Source organism: Vicia villosa, unplaced genomic scaffold (genome assembly GCF_029867415.1).
Source record: "Vicia villosa cultivar HV-30 ecotype Madison, WI unplaced genomic scaffold, Vvil1.0 ctg.001463F_1_1, whole genome shotgun sequence".
NCBI lineage: Eukaryota > Viridiplantae > Streptophyta > Magnoliopsida > Fabales > Fabaceae > Vicia > Vicia villosa.
Window position 1 is genome coordinate 210,467 of NW_026705625.1, and position 16,435 is coordinate 226,901.

At 31.3% G+C, this 16,435-nt stretch overlaps 1 protein-coding gene across 1 annotated transcript; it reads left to right on the forward strand.

The window, feature by feature from the left end:
• Nucleotides 1-13,646: 13,646 nt before the first annotated feature.
• Nucleotides 13,647-16,280, forward strand: LOC131635300 (IRK-interacting protein-like). Its single transcript, XM_058905912.1, has 2 exons — nucleotides 13,647-14,077; nucleotides 14,705-16,280. Exons 1-2 carry the CDS (start codon nucleotides 13,847-13,849, stop codon nucleotides 16,199-16,201), a joined length of 1,728 nt encoding a protein of 575 aa, XP_058761895.1. The 5' UTR covers nucleotides 13,647-13,846; the 3' UTR covers nucleotides 16,202-16,280.
• Nucleotides 16,281-16,435: the final 155 nt, after the last annotated feature.

The following is a 16,435-nucleotide window of genomic DNA, read 5'->3' on the forward strand; positions in this document are numbered from 1 at the left end:
AACCGGTTACCAAAGCTTCAGTAACCGATTACTTCAACTACAAAACCAAAAAACACTTTGAAAAAAGCTTTTTATGTTGAAATGAGTTTTACCAAAAGCCTTTTAAATGCAATGCATGTTATGTGTGATATTTCCATTGATTACACAATTATATCTAAGTGAGTTTTTCTTTAACTTATTTACCTTACAATTGATCAAGATATATTGAAGATTAAACTTGTATATTGAGAGAATTCTTGATCCAAGTCCTTTGCCAAAAGCTATGGTGATGTTTTGTCTTCATCAAAAACCCTTGAAGAAGCTTGTCTTCACATAAATAACTTTTAGAGATATTATTATTATTATATATAAATTTTAAAAATATTATTATTATATTGAATTTTTTTAATGCATTTTATAATTATTTGTGTGTAGTTAATTTTTAATTTAAATAAATTGAAAAATCATATTTAATTTATGAGTTAAATCAAATCCTAATCTTTTTTAACTCTCCATTGAACTTCAGTGAATCATATATTTAATTTATTGGAATTTAAGATGGTCCTCCGAACCATGCAGACACTTTGTTTTTGGTGAAATTTTTATATGAGAGAATCGTAGTCAAACTCTCCCGTGAAATCTTATCCTTTCTTTTGAAATTTTACGTGAGAAAATTGCAATCCCAATTTTAAACTCTCCCGTGAAATTCATATACCCATTTTTTTTCAATTAAATACACTAAAAGTTTTTTTTAAAGAATTAAATATGAGGATGTACACTACTTATATATAATATTTTTATAAATAGTAAATAAATATATAATAGTTGATATCTTGGCCTTTTGTTTTAAATATAAAAAAGAAATAAATTTGTGTCTTTCATAAAAAAATTTGTTTATTCATCAATCACAATTTTCTCATGTTTTTTAATAAAAACAAATATATGTATCAACTTTTAGAATAAATGTTAACATCTTATCATAAATAAATGCTAACATTTTTTCATGTCAATTTTATTTTTATTTGTATCATGTAATAATAATATATATCATTTTTTATCAGGTATATGATATTTTTGCTTAAAAAATTTATAAAAGAAATCATACTTAATTGATTGAAACAATTTTTATAGAAGCAAATTATTGTTGCCTATAAAATTGACACTCTAAATCAAAAACAAATTTGAAAATCAAAATAAAATTAAATTAATTAATTTAACGTTTTATTAATAAGTATTTATATGAATTACATATATAAGAAAATTAAAAAAAAATATGGATTATACCATATTATATTTTGGTAATGTAAGAATATTCCAATTATTTTAAGACAATTTAGATCAAATATTAAATAAATATTTTTTATCTATTAGTTTGAAATCAAAATTAATCATCAGAAATTCTTATTAGAAGGAGTTAAGTATTTTTTTTCTTGTATTAAGTCATAATATTAAATATAATTATTTTCTTTTAATTTATGATATTTTTGTAAGATAAATTTATGCAGAACTTGGCTCTATCTCTGCATGACCCAATGAAATGGACTAAAAATTAAAACTGGTGTGTTTTTCAATGCATGGAAAAACAAAACCGTGTGAATTTGGTTACAAAGCGTGTTCCAATGTAACCAAACTGGTGTGTTTTTCAGTACAAATATTGTATTAAAATTGTCTTTTGATTATATTTGTGTTAATAATAATGACTATAAATACAACAAATACACCATTTGTATATATAAAAAAATTCATCGTAAAAATGTTCGAATATTACCGTACTGAATCAATTAATTCCATTTTTTTTCAAATATTCCTTAATGATTTACTATTCTGTATTTTATTTTATAAGTTATTTATTTACTAAATTTTGATTTTTAATTATAAATAAATTGAAATAAATCTTTGAGAAAATAAAAAAATTTAATATATGAATTAAAAAACTCATAGCGTAATCATTACAGAGAATATGTGACTTAAATTTTGCGACACAAATTTTGAAATGCAAATTTTAGAATGCAGTTTCATTCTCCTATAAATAATAAAATATATATATATATATATATATATATATATATATATATATATATATATATATATATATATATATATATATATATAAGATATTAAAATTAAGAAATTTTGACTTGTCGGAACAATATATTTTAATAGAAAAAATAAAGTAAATAATTAATACGCCTCCTACCCGTACGTTCATATGGGTCACACAATATCGCTATTAATAATAAATAAGTAAAATATAATGATGATTAAGAAAGTGGTCATCTTACTCGTGCGTTCGCACGGGTCGCACATTATCTTCATACTTTATTAATATCAAATAAATATAACAGAGTTATAGTTAAAAAATATATCATGAAAAATATCACTATGTTATAAAATAAATATGAATATGGTTAAAAAATATTTAGTATGTAGTTTTATGTTTTATATTTATTAAATACGAATATTTGAGTCAAATTTTCGTATATATGGTCAACACTGTTAGAACAAGATTTGTTTTGATCAATATTCTTAGTTTTGATGATAACAAGGATATGAATTTTGTGTGAGATAATGTGGTACTCTAATGCATTGCAATTTCCATTTCAGGAAATATATAAAGAGTATGCACAAATCAGCGCTCAGAAGCTTTGTCTCAGAAGGTTCAGCATGCAACATCAGAACATGGTCTGGCAAGACATCAGAAGATGGTCAAGGCAGAATCAGAACATGGGTCTATGGAAGCATCAGAAGAACTTGAGATCAGAAGCAGAAGCACTGAAGTTCTCATGGTATCACGCTCAAAAGCACTTCAAGGTCAGAAGACAAGAAGATGCTATGCACCAAGCTGTTTGACTCTGATGATATTCAAATATTTTATTCACAAACATCAGATCAGAAGAAAGTACAAGTGGCAGGCTACGCTGACTGACAAAAGGAACGTTGGAAGCTATTAAAGGCAACGTCAGTAGACACAGCGTGAACAAGGCTCGAGGTAGTTGACAAAAGCGTGAAACATTAAATGCAAAGTTGTACGGAACACGCAAAGCATTAAATGCTCCCAACGGTCATCTTCTCAAACGCCTATAAATATGAAGTTCTGATGAGAAGCAAGGTTACCAATACTGAACGAAATTATTCTGAAAGACTTGCTGAAACGCTGCTCAAATTCAAAGCTCAGAAACTTCATCTTCATCAAAGCTCACTACATTGCTGCTGTAATATATTAGTGAGATTAAGCTTAAACGTTAAGAGAAATATAACTGTTGTGATTATAGCTTTTCAGAAGCATCTGTAATACTCTTAGAATTGATTACATTAATTTGTAAGTAACTAGAGTGATCAAGTGTTGATCAGAATACTCTAGGAAGTCTTAGCTTGTGTCTAAGCAGTTGTATTTAGAGTGATCACGTGGTGGTCAGGATACTCTAAGAAAGTTTTAGCTTGTGTCTAAGCATTTGTTCCTGGAGTGATCAGGTTGTGATCAGGAAACTCTAGAAGACTTAGTCGTGGGCTAAGTGGAAAACCATTGTAATCTGTTGCGAGATTAAATCCTCAGGTGAGGTAAATCACTCCGCGGGGGTGGACTGGAGTAGTTTAGTTAACAACGAACCAGGATAAAAATAACTGTGCAATTTATTTTTATCGTTCAAGTTTTTAAGACTACACTTATTCAAACCCCCCCTTTCTAAGTGTTTTTCTATCCTTCAAACACAATGAACGTTATAAAAAATAGAATAACAAACATAAAACAGTTGTTTAATTAAATTAAGTAAAAGCATAAATGTAATAATAATGATAATTAAAATTATTATATTAGTGTTCATATTTTTAGGCTAGAAAGATATATTTTAACTTATCGTCATAATTCAAATCACTCAGAAATTAATATATTATCCTTCCATTCTCTTTTATAGTCAAATTTATAAATTAATTTATTGAAAAGGCAATTTCAAATAATATGAAATAATCACGTGATAAAAGAAAAATGATAGTTGATATACATAAATTGAAAATTAAATCGGATTTACACAAATGATAACTAACCTAATCATATATGATAAAAAAATTAGGGGTAACTTAAGACAAACCTTTATTTTGCAATCACTAATGGAAAAATGGAAGATGAAAGAAGAAGTATACAAAGCAAGAAGATTAGGGGTAACTTGAGACAAACCTATATTTTGCCATCACTATTTCATTTCAACTTTTTAACGGTTGCTTCTGAAAAACAGTGTAGGAATTTGAAGGGTTGTAAATATTTTCAAGATTAAATTCAAATTTTGTAGGGTTTCCCAATCACGTGAATGTTTCCGAGGAGAGGAATGGAATAAATAGTGTGTATTTAAAAAATGGTATAATTATTCAGTATGATTATGCATTTGTAATGACATTTAGCTGTATGAAAAACCATTTATAAATTTATTTAGTTAGAAAATTTAAGTAATTTTGGTAGTATATTACTTTATTATATTAAATAATAGATTACCAGCTTATTAAAAAAGATGAAATATGAAGATTATAAGTAAGAAACATTTACGTTGGAACTACAATTTCTCAATAATGATAGCAGAAATTAAGTCTCTTTGTTATATTAAAATGATTATTGGAAGCATTAAATGTATCAGGCAATCAATTTTACCTTGGAAGACAAACAATTGCTTTTTGATATCAACTTCACTTGAGAAATATACAACCATTTATTAATATTGATGCTTCCAAATTCTCAATAATGATAGCAGAAAAAACATTAAGTCTCTGAAGTTAATTAAAATGATAATTGGATGCATTAAATGTATGAGATAATCAATTTTACATAGCAAGACAAACCGTTGCAATTTAATATCAACTTCACTTGGAGAATATACAACCATTTTTATTACTGATACTTCAAAATTTCTTCTGCCAATATTTATCCATATCAAGGGAAATAATGCTATAGCTGGAAGATAAATATGCATTATAAAAAGACAAATTACTTAGGTTATTATAGATGTTTAATAAATTGACAACTAATGATTTTACTTAGGTTATTGTACAACATAACTGTGAGTTTCCTTAACAATCTTTTCCAAATCAACCTGCAGAGTAAAGATCATGCTATATTATTAAATCAAACTTCGTAATCAGGTAGATTTTCTACAGTTAGAACAAAATCATGTATTCGACACAATCAAACAATTTGGACAGGAGGATCAAAATTTCAGTCACAATTTACGGTCATGGTAACATCTCCACTTTGCTCGGTATGTGATGTGCCATTAACGATCCAGACATGTTTTAATTAAGTGAACAAATTAAGACAAATAAAACATGGAAAAATCTACCAACACTTAGCAATTATCAATATCATCCTCTAAACACAATAACAGTATATGGAGATAACTGTGAAATAATGAGAGTGATAATCTAAGCAGCCAAACACACAAAATTTAGAAGCAAACAATGTTCTGAAATGTGAAACTATGTTTTAGGCACTATTCTTGTTTGGCTCAAAGACATACTTAATAAGTGATTCTTTAATATAAAGCAATTCTAGAAACTCATTCTTCAATTTCGATGCATTCATTTCATTGTTGCTTTTAGCAGCAACTATCACCTTGGCTTGTTCTTCAAATGTGAAGTTAAACCACTTGAAATTTGGATCACTGTGATCCATGTGCATCTCGAGAACCTCCATGGGCTCATTGTTCTTCAAGGTTTCAGTGGGTATATCCAAACAAATGTTAGTTTGAATCAGACTTTACTAAGCATTATTGCACATTTAATAGTGTAGTTAAAGTATCAAGTTAGATAGATTCTTAAGTATTGCTAAAAAATCAGCATGTAAGATATGAAACCATCAAGCAAGAAGTTGTCTATTGAAGTCTATCACTCACCAAATTAGCTGCCACTTCAATCAAACTTTTCATCCCAAACTCTTCTATTTCCTCATTAACCTGCAACCATACTAACACCCTTTAGAATAAACAAACACAAACATTATAAGGTTCATTTATAGTTTACAAATATTCAATTGAATCATAACATTAGGGTTTACGGAAAAAAATTCCCTCAATTAAATCCATAGCATACAAAACTGAAAAAAAATTCACATAAGTAAATGAAAATCTCAAAATTCAATCAAACCAAAAATCAGAAACAAAATTCCACCAACGATTGAACATTCAAATATTTATGAAGCACACGAATTTAGGGGGAAAATTGAAATACGATGACAAAACACAGTTTAATGGAAAGAAATTGATAAGAAAAAAAATCACAGAAACTTAAACTTACCATTCTCCTCTAGAAGATAACATAGGTCATTTAAGTTGAGAAAAATAAGTCATGAAACCTTCCTCTCGTGACTGCTTCATATCTATCTACAAACTACAAAAACCACAAAATGCAAAACCATTATATCCCTCTTCAACAACGAATTGTGGTTTTCAAACTTGATAATTCAAACAACAGTAACAACAATACTTCAGATCTAACTATAATAAATCATTATGAAACAATAATCAGCAAATAAGTCAAATCCTGAAAAAAAAATTATATTAGAAAATCGAAAATGAAAATTGAAAATCAGAGACGTAGATATGCAGAAGAGTCTGAAGTTATGTAGATAAACTATGAATTTGATGGGTTTAGAAGAAAAAATTCAAACCCTAATTTGCATAAGCAGAGAGCAACGATATGGAGTGGAGATAAATAGAAATTTGAATAAAAAGTCAAGGAAGGTTTGAGAAGGGGTTGCAGAGGAGAAGGAGGAAATAAGGTGTTTAGTGAAAGGAAAAAGAAACATTAAGAGATAGGAGTGGGAAGAATGGATTTAGGGTTGAAGGAGAGATTGAATTTGTGGATGTGGGATGCATTATGCAGATATTATAGGATTGAAGAGGAAAAACAAAATTGAATGAGAGAAATGAGAAAGGATTTGCAAATTTGAAATAATGCAGACTTCACTTGGCTCAATGTCTTCATGACCCAATGAAAATGCACCGATGCAATAAAAAAACGTGTTCCAATAAAGAAGTTTTGCATTAAATTGGATGTTGGAATGTAATCATGCTTAGAAAATTTATTTATTAATTAAAATATTAAGGGAGATGCAATTACAACTTTGTCCCCGTTTATCACCCTCAAAATAGTGATTAAAGGGATAATTATAGGATTTCATATGTATTGTACTTTATTATATTAAAAGTAGATGTAATACATTCAAAAACCAACTCCCAAATAAACTCTTAAACTCTAGAGGTTTAGGTTAACAATTTTTTTTCATAAAAAAAAATCATAATATATATAAAATAGTCACATCTTTCAAAAACAAATTTAATCGGGTTACTTTCACTCCTACAACATTTATTTTGATCTTACTATTTTGCCATCATATATACTAAAACCTTTTCAATTTCTTCATTTTTCACAAAATTTTTAAAATTTATTTTAAAAAATGAGTTTTTGAATTTAAATAAAAAATTATGATTCATATATTTTTTCTAAAACCTTAGAAAAAATATTTCTCGTTCAAAATTTCTTCAACAAAAGATAATAACAACACCAACCAAGCCTTAACCCACTAAGTGAGATGGGCTATATTCCGTTCTGAAACCAAAAATAAAGTGAGATGCAGAAGCTGCGGCGGATTAAAGCTTTTGATGCGGCAGAGCGGGGTGTATCTGTAAGGTTAACACTCTGACGCTCAAGTCAATATGTGAAAGAGTTAAAAGTATTCATATTGTGTTTGAAACTTGTTATCTGAAATGGTTTCATTCCCTATATATACGGGAGATGAATAACGACCTCGCTATCATTCAGACGTGGAATACGGAGGATCGTTAAATGTGTTTGAGGCGTGAATCTCATGTAGTGAGGTACATGAAAGTCCAGTGGTCAAGAAAAGATTCTAGAAACTTGTCAGTGTAGTCGGTTGGTAAGTTTTAATCTGGGTTAATCTTTCTCGTGATGGCCGGCTCGAGAGAAATATGGTCGGTCCAAAATAGTTGCTCCTAAAACTTTTTGGTGCTCTCGGATACCGGGAAATCTTAAGTGGGCGTAACCGGTTTTATCGAAGACTTATCCCAGTCATTGGAACATTTGGAGCATATCGCAGAAGCAAATAGGGACAAACATTTAATGATTTCTTGTCACTGGCCCGTTGTCACCTTTAATAACTAACACATCATCTAAGGCACGCGAGTTAGAAATCGAGTACCATACCTAGGGTACTCAAGTTTTTTCTACTTTGTGTGGATTGATGGGACAAAATGTTGGTTATCCTCAGATTTTCTTCTTGTTATTCGATCTAAACTGTTGATCTTTTTTTTTTGCCCCCTTTCTTACAAGACCTTAGGTGTTATTCTTCAATTTCTTCTTTCCCGTTGTTAAACTTACTTATCTATTCTCTTTGCACCGCTCTATTCTGTTCAGTGAACCTAGGAATTCACTTGACCCATTAGTTTGATGAAGGCGGTGGAAGATTATTCTTGGGTCGAACTAGAGTATTTAGTCCATAAACCTGCTTTTGTAAAAGGGGAAGAAATGTCGTCTGGTCCTTCCATCGGACAAATTGAGTGCACAGATCAACAACGATGATTTTAGTCTTCAAATCATTTTTCTAAAGGCTCCAAATGTTATTGGGTTCATTTTGAAGCTCTTAATAAGGTTGATAAGGATATGAAAATGATTATGCTCTTGTTTTTTGAGAATTTTATACACTGGAAGGAAGTGGTAAAAGCTATTTTTGTAGAGGGACGGGAAAAGGTGTTTTCTAAGTTATTTTATTTCTTTTTATCTGTGGGTATATGGATTTGTTCAGTTTTCACCCTTTTATTTTCCTTTCTTTTCCAGATAAGTACAAGAAAAGTCTCAGTTGCAAAAATATATTCATGACCCGTCTCATGCGATTCAAGTGGACGATGTGCAAGTTAAAGAGAACTTGACTGTTGAGGCATCTTTCTTGAGGGTAAAGGATCAAGAGGTGAAGCATTTGAGAGGAAAGAAGGTTGCGTTAGTGAAGATGGTGTGGGTAGGACCTGATGCTGGAAGCATGACGTGGGAACTGGAGAGTCAGATGAGAGCATTGGTGAATTGGTAAAATAACTAGAAGTAAATAGATTATTAGTTAATTTAATAAATAAAAATAAATATAAAAATTGGTGACTTTATGATAGAAATTATTTAGTAATTAAAAATAAAAATAAAAATAAAATATGAGTTAGTGAAGGAATAAGAGGCAAGGAGGGAAAAAACTAAATAGGAGAATTAGGTTTTATTATAAATAGAAAAGCGGGGAGAGTTGAGAGAAGTTTTTACAGTACGTGCAAAATAAGAGTTTGAAAAGAAAGAGTAAGAAGAACAAGTCTAAGACTTAAGGAGAAAAGAACCAACTTCAATTAGGAAACTTGCTGCTGGAAAACCTAAGGTAAGAGGGAGATTTCTCTTTTATGGGTGTTTAGCATGATGGGGTAGGGAGACGTCTTTCCACTCCAATAGGTTTTATTGCTCTATTATTGTAATCATGATGTTTTATGTGTTTTGATGTTGAAATTATGCTAAATGTCATTGTTGGTAATTGATTTTTCGTTTCTGTCAATTGCTGAGATTTACATGATAATTGTTTGGATGAATGTTGATGTTAATGTTGAATGTGATATGTTTTGGTGTTTTGATGTTAAAGGTGAATTCATGATGAATTGATGGATTAAAGTGTGTGATCAATGATAAAATGATGAAGAAGACATATGATCATGTATATATGATGTTTCAGGTAGAATTGGATGTTTAGAGGCCAAAACCAGAACTTCCATAAAACTCTCATGGTCGAAAACATGATTCTGCCTTCGGAATCATGGTGACGGTCGTCACCCTTCCGAGGACCAATTCGTCATGTTCTCGAAGGCGCTGATAGATTGTCTGACGGAGAGACTGTTATGCTCCCCAAGCTTGGTTTCTTAAGCTGGTCATTAGGGTGGGAATGAGTTGAGTGTAAAGTGGGTGACATATATCACCCAGGTGATGACTAGGGCGTCATCGTGTCAGTGGCTCGTTTTGAGTTTCCGGTTCGACTTTTAAGATCTGGTTTTGCATAAAGGCGATGTTGAATTACTTTTTGGTGATAAATGGTGAGAAAATACTAATTATTGGTGATGATGAATCAATTATTGCACGATTACACGAATGAGTTATATTGATATGTGTATTATGTGCAAATTAAGATTGTTGTTGAATTTTGGTGATGTTGCACTGACTAATATATGCATATTAAATTGTGGTCAGAAGAGGGGCTAATAATGCATGTGTATAATTGTATGTTGTTGAAATTCATGCATTCTAGTGTACGAACTTCGGTTCAGTTTGGAGTGCTTTGGCCGATGGTGTGGATCGGAAGCGAGTAGCTAATTCCAGCGAGGAATTAGTGAAATGTTACTATAACGTGATTAGTAAAATTTTTGGTGTGCTCTTGTTCTAAGAGCGAATCAGGAGCAAATATGGGCACATGTCGTCCATGAATGATACCACATGCATTAGAGTCGGTTGTGTAGTACATTTGCATACATGTTTGCATATGTAATCATTGTTTCATGATGTTGTTCATTAATTGAGAATACCCGACATGAGATGGTGATTTGTTGTGAATAGCATGGGTATATATGATTATGTGATTATCCTACCCTTCCTCTGTTTTACACTAAAAACATATTTTGAATGTATTTTTACCCTTTTTATTTATTGTAGTGTTCGTGTTCCTTTGGAATACAGACGAGCAGGTTAAGGAGTAGCTGCTAGATGTAGAGGATGACTTTGATGCTTCCTTAGTTACTTTCCATTCAGGTCTTGGGGAAGTCGCTCTCATATGTAACATTGCGGAAACAAGTTGTCCTTTGTTTCTCATTTCCCGTTTTTATGTTATTTTGAAGTTGTTAAGCCATTTGTGGCATTTCTCCGATCGATGAAACTGTGATGTCAAACATAATTCTCTTTCGTTACGTTTTTCTTAAAAAGACAATTGGTTTTGTGTTTGTTTTGATCGGTGGATCATGAGTAACTTTCTAATTGCTTGAATTTATTCATTGTATTATTATATTTATATTTAGTCGAGAATTAGTGTGTTACATCTCTCCCACAATAAAATCTCTAGTCCTCAGTCTCACCAGTGAAAAAACCCCAATTAAGTCTCACATGCATATTTCCCTCTTACCCACCCTGACCCATAAGGAAATCATAGTGTCGATCTCCTCTCCTGTGGATCAGTTAAGAAATTTACAGGCGCTCTCTTTCTTCATAGATATTTCTGACACACTTAAATATATTAAATAGGACATCCCGAACAAAGCCATGTTGGTATTTGAATCCTGGAAGCTCCTTACAATGATAATATGTTCCCCAAATGTATTCAAACACGCCTTGCGACAAATAGAACAATAAGGAAATCATAAGCCGATATTTACGGATAGTATCATACTCTATAGAGGACATATGCTGGCTTAGACCATCAATAGTGATAACAAAGAGACAATTTTGAGCATGTGCTGCTTGCAAACAGAAAAAACTGTTTTGTCTTGTGGTCATGTCAAACATTACATTCATGTCTTGAATACTTTTACTAAAAGTGACACTCGCCAAAACATGCTTATTTTTATGAGAGATAGTGTCATTTCTAATAAAATTGCTATGGTCAAAATCTGGACTCATAACCTTAAAACAATTAAAACTCCGTCGAAATCAAAATCAAAATCCATACCATATATCTGATTGGCCCCATGATCATGTAATATATTTGTTTATTGATTAAATGACTATCTTATTTTAAGACAACCTTGTTAAAAACATTATATATTAAACCACTAACTTATTTTTAAAAAGTTCAAACGACAACCTTGTTAAAAACATTGTATATTAAACCACTAGCTTATTTTTTAAAAGTTCAAAAGACAACCTTGTTAAAAACATTTTAACAAATATTTGGCCTATTTGATAATATGTATCTCTCTTGTAAAGATCCCTTCACCTTTGAAAAGTAGTATTATTCAAAAATATGGCATATGAGAACCATTATGTAATTAATTTTAAAATTCTGTCCCATGCCCTCTTTCATCACTTGACACCCACAATGACACCCTGTCTCTTATATATGATTCAATGTTTGCAGTGTTTAGTTATTTTTCTTTCTCCTTTTTGCCAACATAACTGCACCTTTACGCCTCACCAGCATTCATATTCAATTCTATTTTTAATTTGAAAAATACTGACCTCACCCAACATAATTGCACTGTTATGAATCTGCAAAAGCAAATAATAAAGGCACTTTTTTCAATTGACCAAGTTAAAAGCTTTTGAAGTGGTCCAATTTCAGCTCAATTCCATGAATTAAGCATGAAGTTTTCACTAGTTGATAAGTTTTCACACACCCTTTAGGTTTAAGCAATTGGTTCAATTTTTCAAGTGAAGAAACGTTATGAATTATTAAATGTTTTATAATCAGCAAGATATGATATCTAATCTAATATTGTATTATCAATTATAATAAGGCCCTGTTTTTTCATTATGAAAATTTAAGTTAAAATGACATTGTGAGCAATGTTAAGAATGAAACATATAATGTGAGTTTGGATTAACAGTGGACAAAATTGAGTGTGATAAAATTGTTTTTGACAGAATTGAGTTTAGGAGAATTGATTTTTATTTGGATAAATTTATGTAAAAGTGAGTTGAATAATAAATTTTAGTTTTAAAATCACGTTTAAATTCAAAACTACAAATTTTAACTTCAAGTAGAATCAATTCTGAAGGCATAATCAATTCTACTTTTGAAGAACCGAACACTTCAAAATCACTCCAGAATCAATTCTACACTTCTAGAATTGATTTTGTCTCTTCCAAAGCCAATCTAAACTTACTAATAGTAAGATATGGGGGCAATGAGTGGGTCGGAAGCAAGTTTGGCCACTTCCACTATCTCATGAACAGAAGTCGATTTTCTCCATTTCACATGTATTATAATAGATGGGCCGAAAGCATGTTTGACCTCTTCCTCTGGCATAAACGAAAGTCGATTTTCTCCATCTCACATATATGACGATGGCTGAGCCAACGGATCCAGCCTCTTCCTCTCTATCATAAATGAAAGTTGATTTATACCATCTCACACCTATTATGTTATTCGTTGATAATTGATATTTTAATTTATTAGAATTCACGTAGTAACCTTTATATTTAGAAATTCTAATTTTTGACACTACAATTGATTTTTATCTCTAACTTATTGTTGTGGAAAAAAAATCACATAACATTTAATTTATCTCGTTTTAAGCAAGAATCACTTTTTTCACAATCAATACATTTAAAGATTTACTTGGCCACACCACATATATAGTGATGGAACATAGTGGCATGGCATGGAATTGGAACCTAAGTTCGTACTAAAGTGACAATTATATGATATAAAACAGTGGTACCACACTATCACCACCTATTATGGTCAATTTTGGAACATACAAATACATGGGCATATTGGTAAATTAACAACAAACTATGCATTAATGCAAACATAAAAAAAACTAAGAAAGAGTCAAAATTTGATTCTCTCATTTTCACTTTTCTCTTCTGTTTTCACATCATCACATTCACATACCATTAATTTTTCCATGAGAATAAAAACAAAAATAGTTAGACTTTGGTGATTCTCTCTATCTCTCATTCTTTATATATAACTTCCAAATCAAATCCAACCGTTGAATTCAACACCACTTAACCACTTTGTTATTATCATCACCTATAACCAATAGTCTTTATCTATAGTGAATATATTTATTATTGTTATTATTATCTTCTAGAAAATTTTACATGTTCTGTTCTGTTTTGTTGTTTTTCTCTGTTCTGTTTCATGGCTGCAACTAGTACTTCATCACAGGTTTTCAAAGACAGCAACAATGGAAACACAGAAACTACAAGACAAGAAATTAAGGCTGCCATAGCCAAAGCTGTTGAGTTAAGAGCTCTTCATGCTGCTTTAGTGCGAGGGAATAGCTCTATCAATGCTAAATTTCCATCTCCTTCCTCTGTTTCACGCTCTGTTTCTCAGTTCTCTGCTCATGATTACCCTGTTTTCACACCGGTGAGAATTTTTTTTTTTTTCCTTCAGTTTTGATTTTCTTGTTTAATTGGGTATTCTAATTTATGTTATATTGATTTCAAAAAGCTTTTTTTGTCAAAAAAAAAGTTACTTTTGATTTTTTAGATTATGCATGAAATATGATTATTATGGTTTATCATGATAGGGACAGAACCCAAATCACCTGAACTTATGGAACATGCAATAATTTATAATTCTCATCTGTCACAGTTGCTAAATTATACAGCTTATTCTTTTTTATAGCTTGTTTGGTAGATGTCATTGTTGTTTCAGTTGCATCTTTAATCTTTGCTCTCATTTCCTTATCTTATGTATTCTTGAAGTTTGTAACTTTATTTTTCTTGTCATGTAATGTAACTACATGTGTCAGTGTCGATCAGTTCTGACATGTGTTAGGCATCACACACATCTTCAGTCTGAAGTGTGTTAGACATCATACATGTCTTCTGACATGTGTTAGACATCACACACGTCTTCAGTCTGAAGTGTGTTAGACATCATAGTTGTCTTCAATCTGAAGTTTCGATGCTACATAGTTTGTAATTCTCTAATTTTTTTTTCTTCAATTTTGATGGATAGTAAATTTCTAAATGTGATAATTATTGACAGAGTTATGAAGATGATCCAATTGTATTGTACAATCAAAACCACATGAAAGGCCTAGCAATATCAGAAAGTTGGGATGGAGAATCAGGAAACAGCATAGAAACTATTGAGAAACCAAGTTCAAGAAAAGGGATACTACTACCTTGTGGTTATACTAGTTTAGAATCTCACATATGTCCTGCTGATGACACCAAATCTGTAACTGGTTCTTATGCAAATCACATCACAGTTCTTCAAACATCGCCTACAAGGAGAAACAGTTTGGAGGATTATAAATCGGTTTCCTCCTGTAATAAATGTAACCCTGCAGTCATAACGAGTGAGTTAGAGAGTGTAAGGAACAGCAAGAGCTCGAATGTTGTTGTTTCGGTTGCAGAATCCCACTCGTCGTTTCAGTCCGAAGCCAAAAGCAAAGGGGTGATTTCGTGGCTGTTTCCTCGGCTAAAGAGGAAGCATAAGAATGAGAATTCTCCGAGTAGAGCAGAATCTGAGGATGTTTCTCAGGGTTTAAAGGACATAGGAATAACGTCAATTGAGGCATTGAAGAAAGAGCTGATAGAAGCAAACGGGAATAGAGACGTGGCTTTAATGGAAGTTTCTGAAATGAGAACTTCGTTGGGGGAGCTGAGACAGAAGATGGAGTACTTGGAGAGTTACTGTGAAGAACTGAAGAAAGCTTTGAAACAGTCCATGCAGATACAGGCAAGGGATTCTGAACATTGTGAACAGGTTAAGCTTAGTAATCTTCATCAGAGAGGAAGATCAATTGATGGAAATGTTGAAAATTCAATGCCTGTGAATGAGGAAGTAATGATAGAAGGATTCTTGCAGATAGTATCGGAGTCAAGGTTATCAGTGAAACAGTTCTGTAAGACACTTATAAACAACATCGAAGAAAATGATAATTCTATGACAGAAACCTTGAACTCGCTTCTTCAGCCATATAAGCTGTCACTAAATTCCAAGTACTCAAAAGCAGTTCTATATCATTTTGAAGCTTTCATAAATCAGTCTCTCTACCAAGACTTTGAGAATTGTGCTTTCCAACAGAACGGTTGTCCGAAATTCATAGACCAACATGAAGATCGCCAAGCAAAATTCACGTCTTTCGTTGCTCTCAGAAATTTGAGCTGGAATGAGGTACTGAGAAAGGGAACAAAGTATTACAGTGAAGAATTTAGCAAATTTTGTGATCAGAAAATGAGTTGTATTACCAGTACTCTAAATTGTACCAGGCCTTGGCCTGAGCAACTCCTTCAAGCTTTCTTTGTGACTGCAAAATGCATGTGGCTGCTACATTTGCTTGCCTTTTCTTTCAACCCGCCATTGAGAGTTTTAAGAGTTGAAGAGAATAGAAACTTCGATCCTCGCTACATGGAAGATATGTCTTCGAGGTCACAGGGTCCAAGCAAAGTTAAGATCATGGTTATGCCAGGGTTTTATGTTAAAGATAGGGTCTTGAGGTGTAAGGTTCTTTGCAGGTACAAATCTACAGCCTAAATAAAACAAGGAAATATTGTTTTATTTCATTGAAAGAAACCAAACATGTCATAATTAATATTAGTTCAAATTTGTTTAATCTATTGCAAACCCAATTTATGATTTTTTTTATGGTTGTCACTGAGTAGGTGAAGATTCAAAAGTGCAACAGATAATTAGCAAAATAAAATTATTCTTACTACAGCATATCACATACTCTTGTTCTTATAGTTTGGATATTTTAAGAGAAAGCAT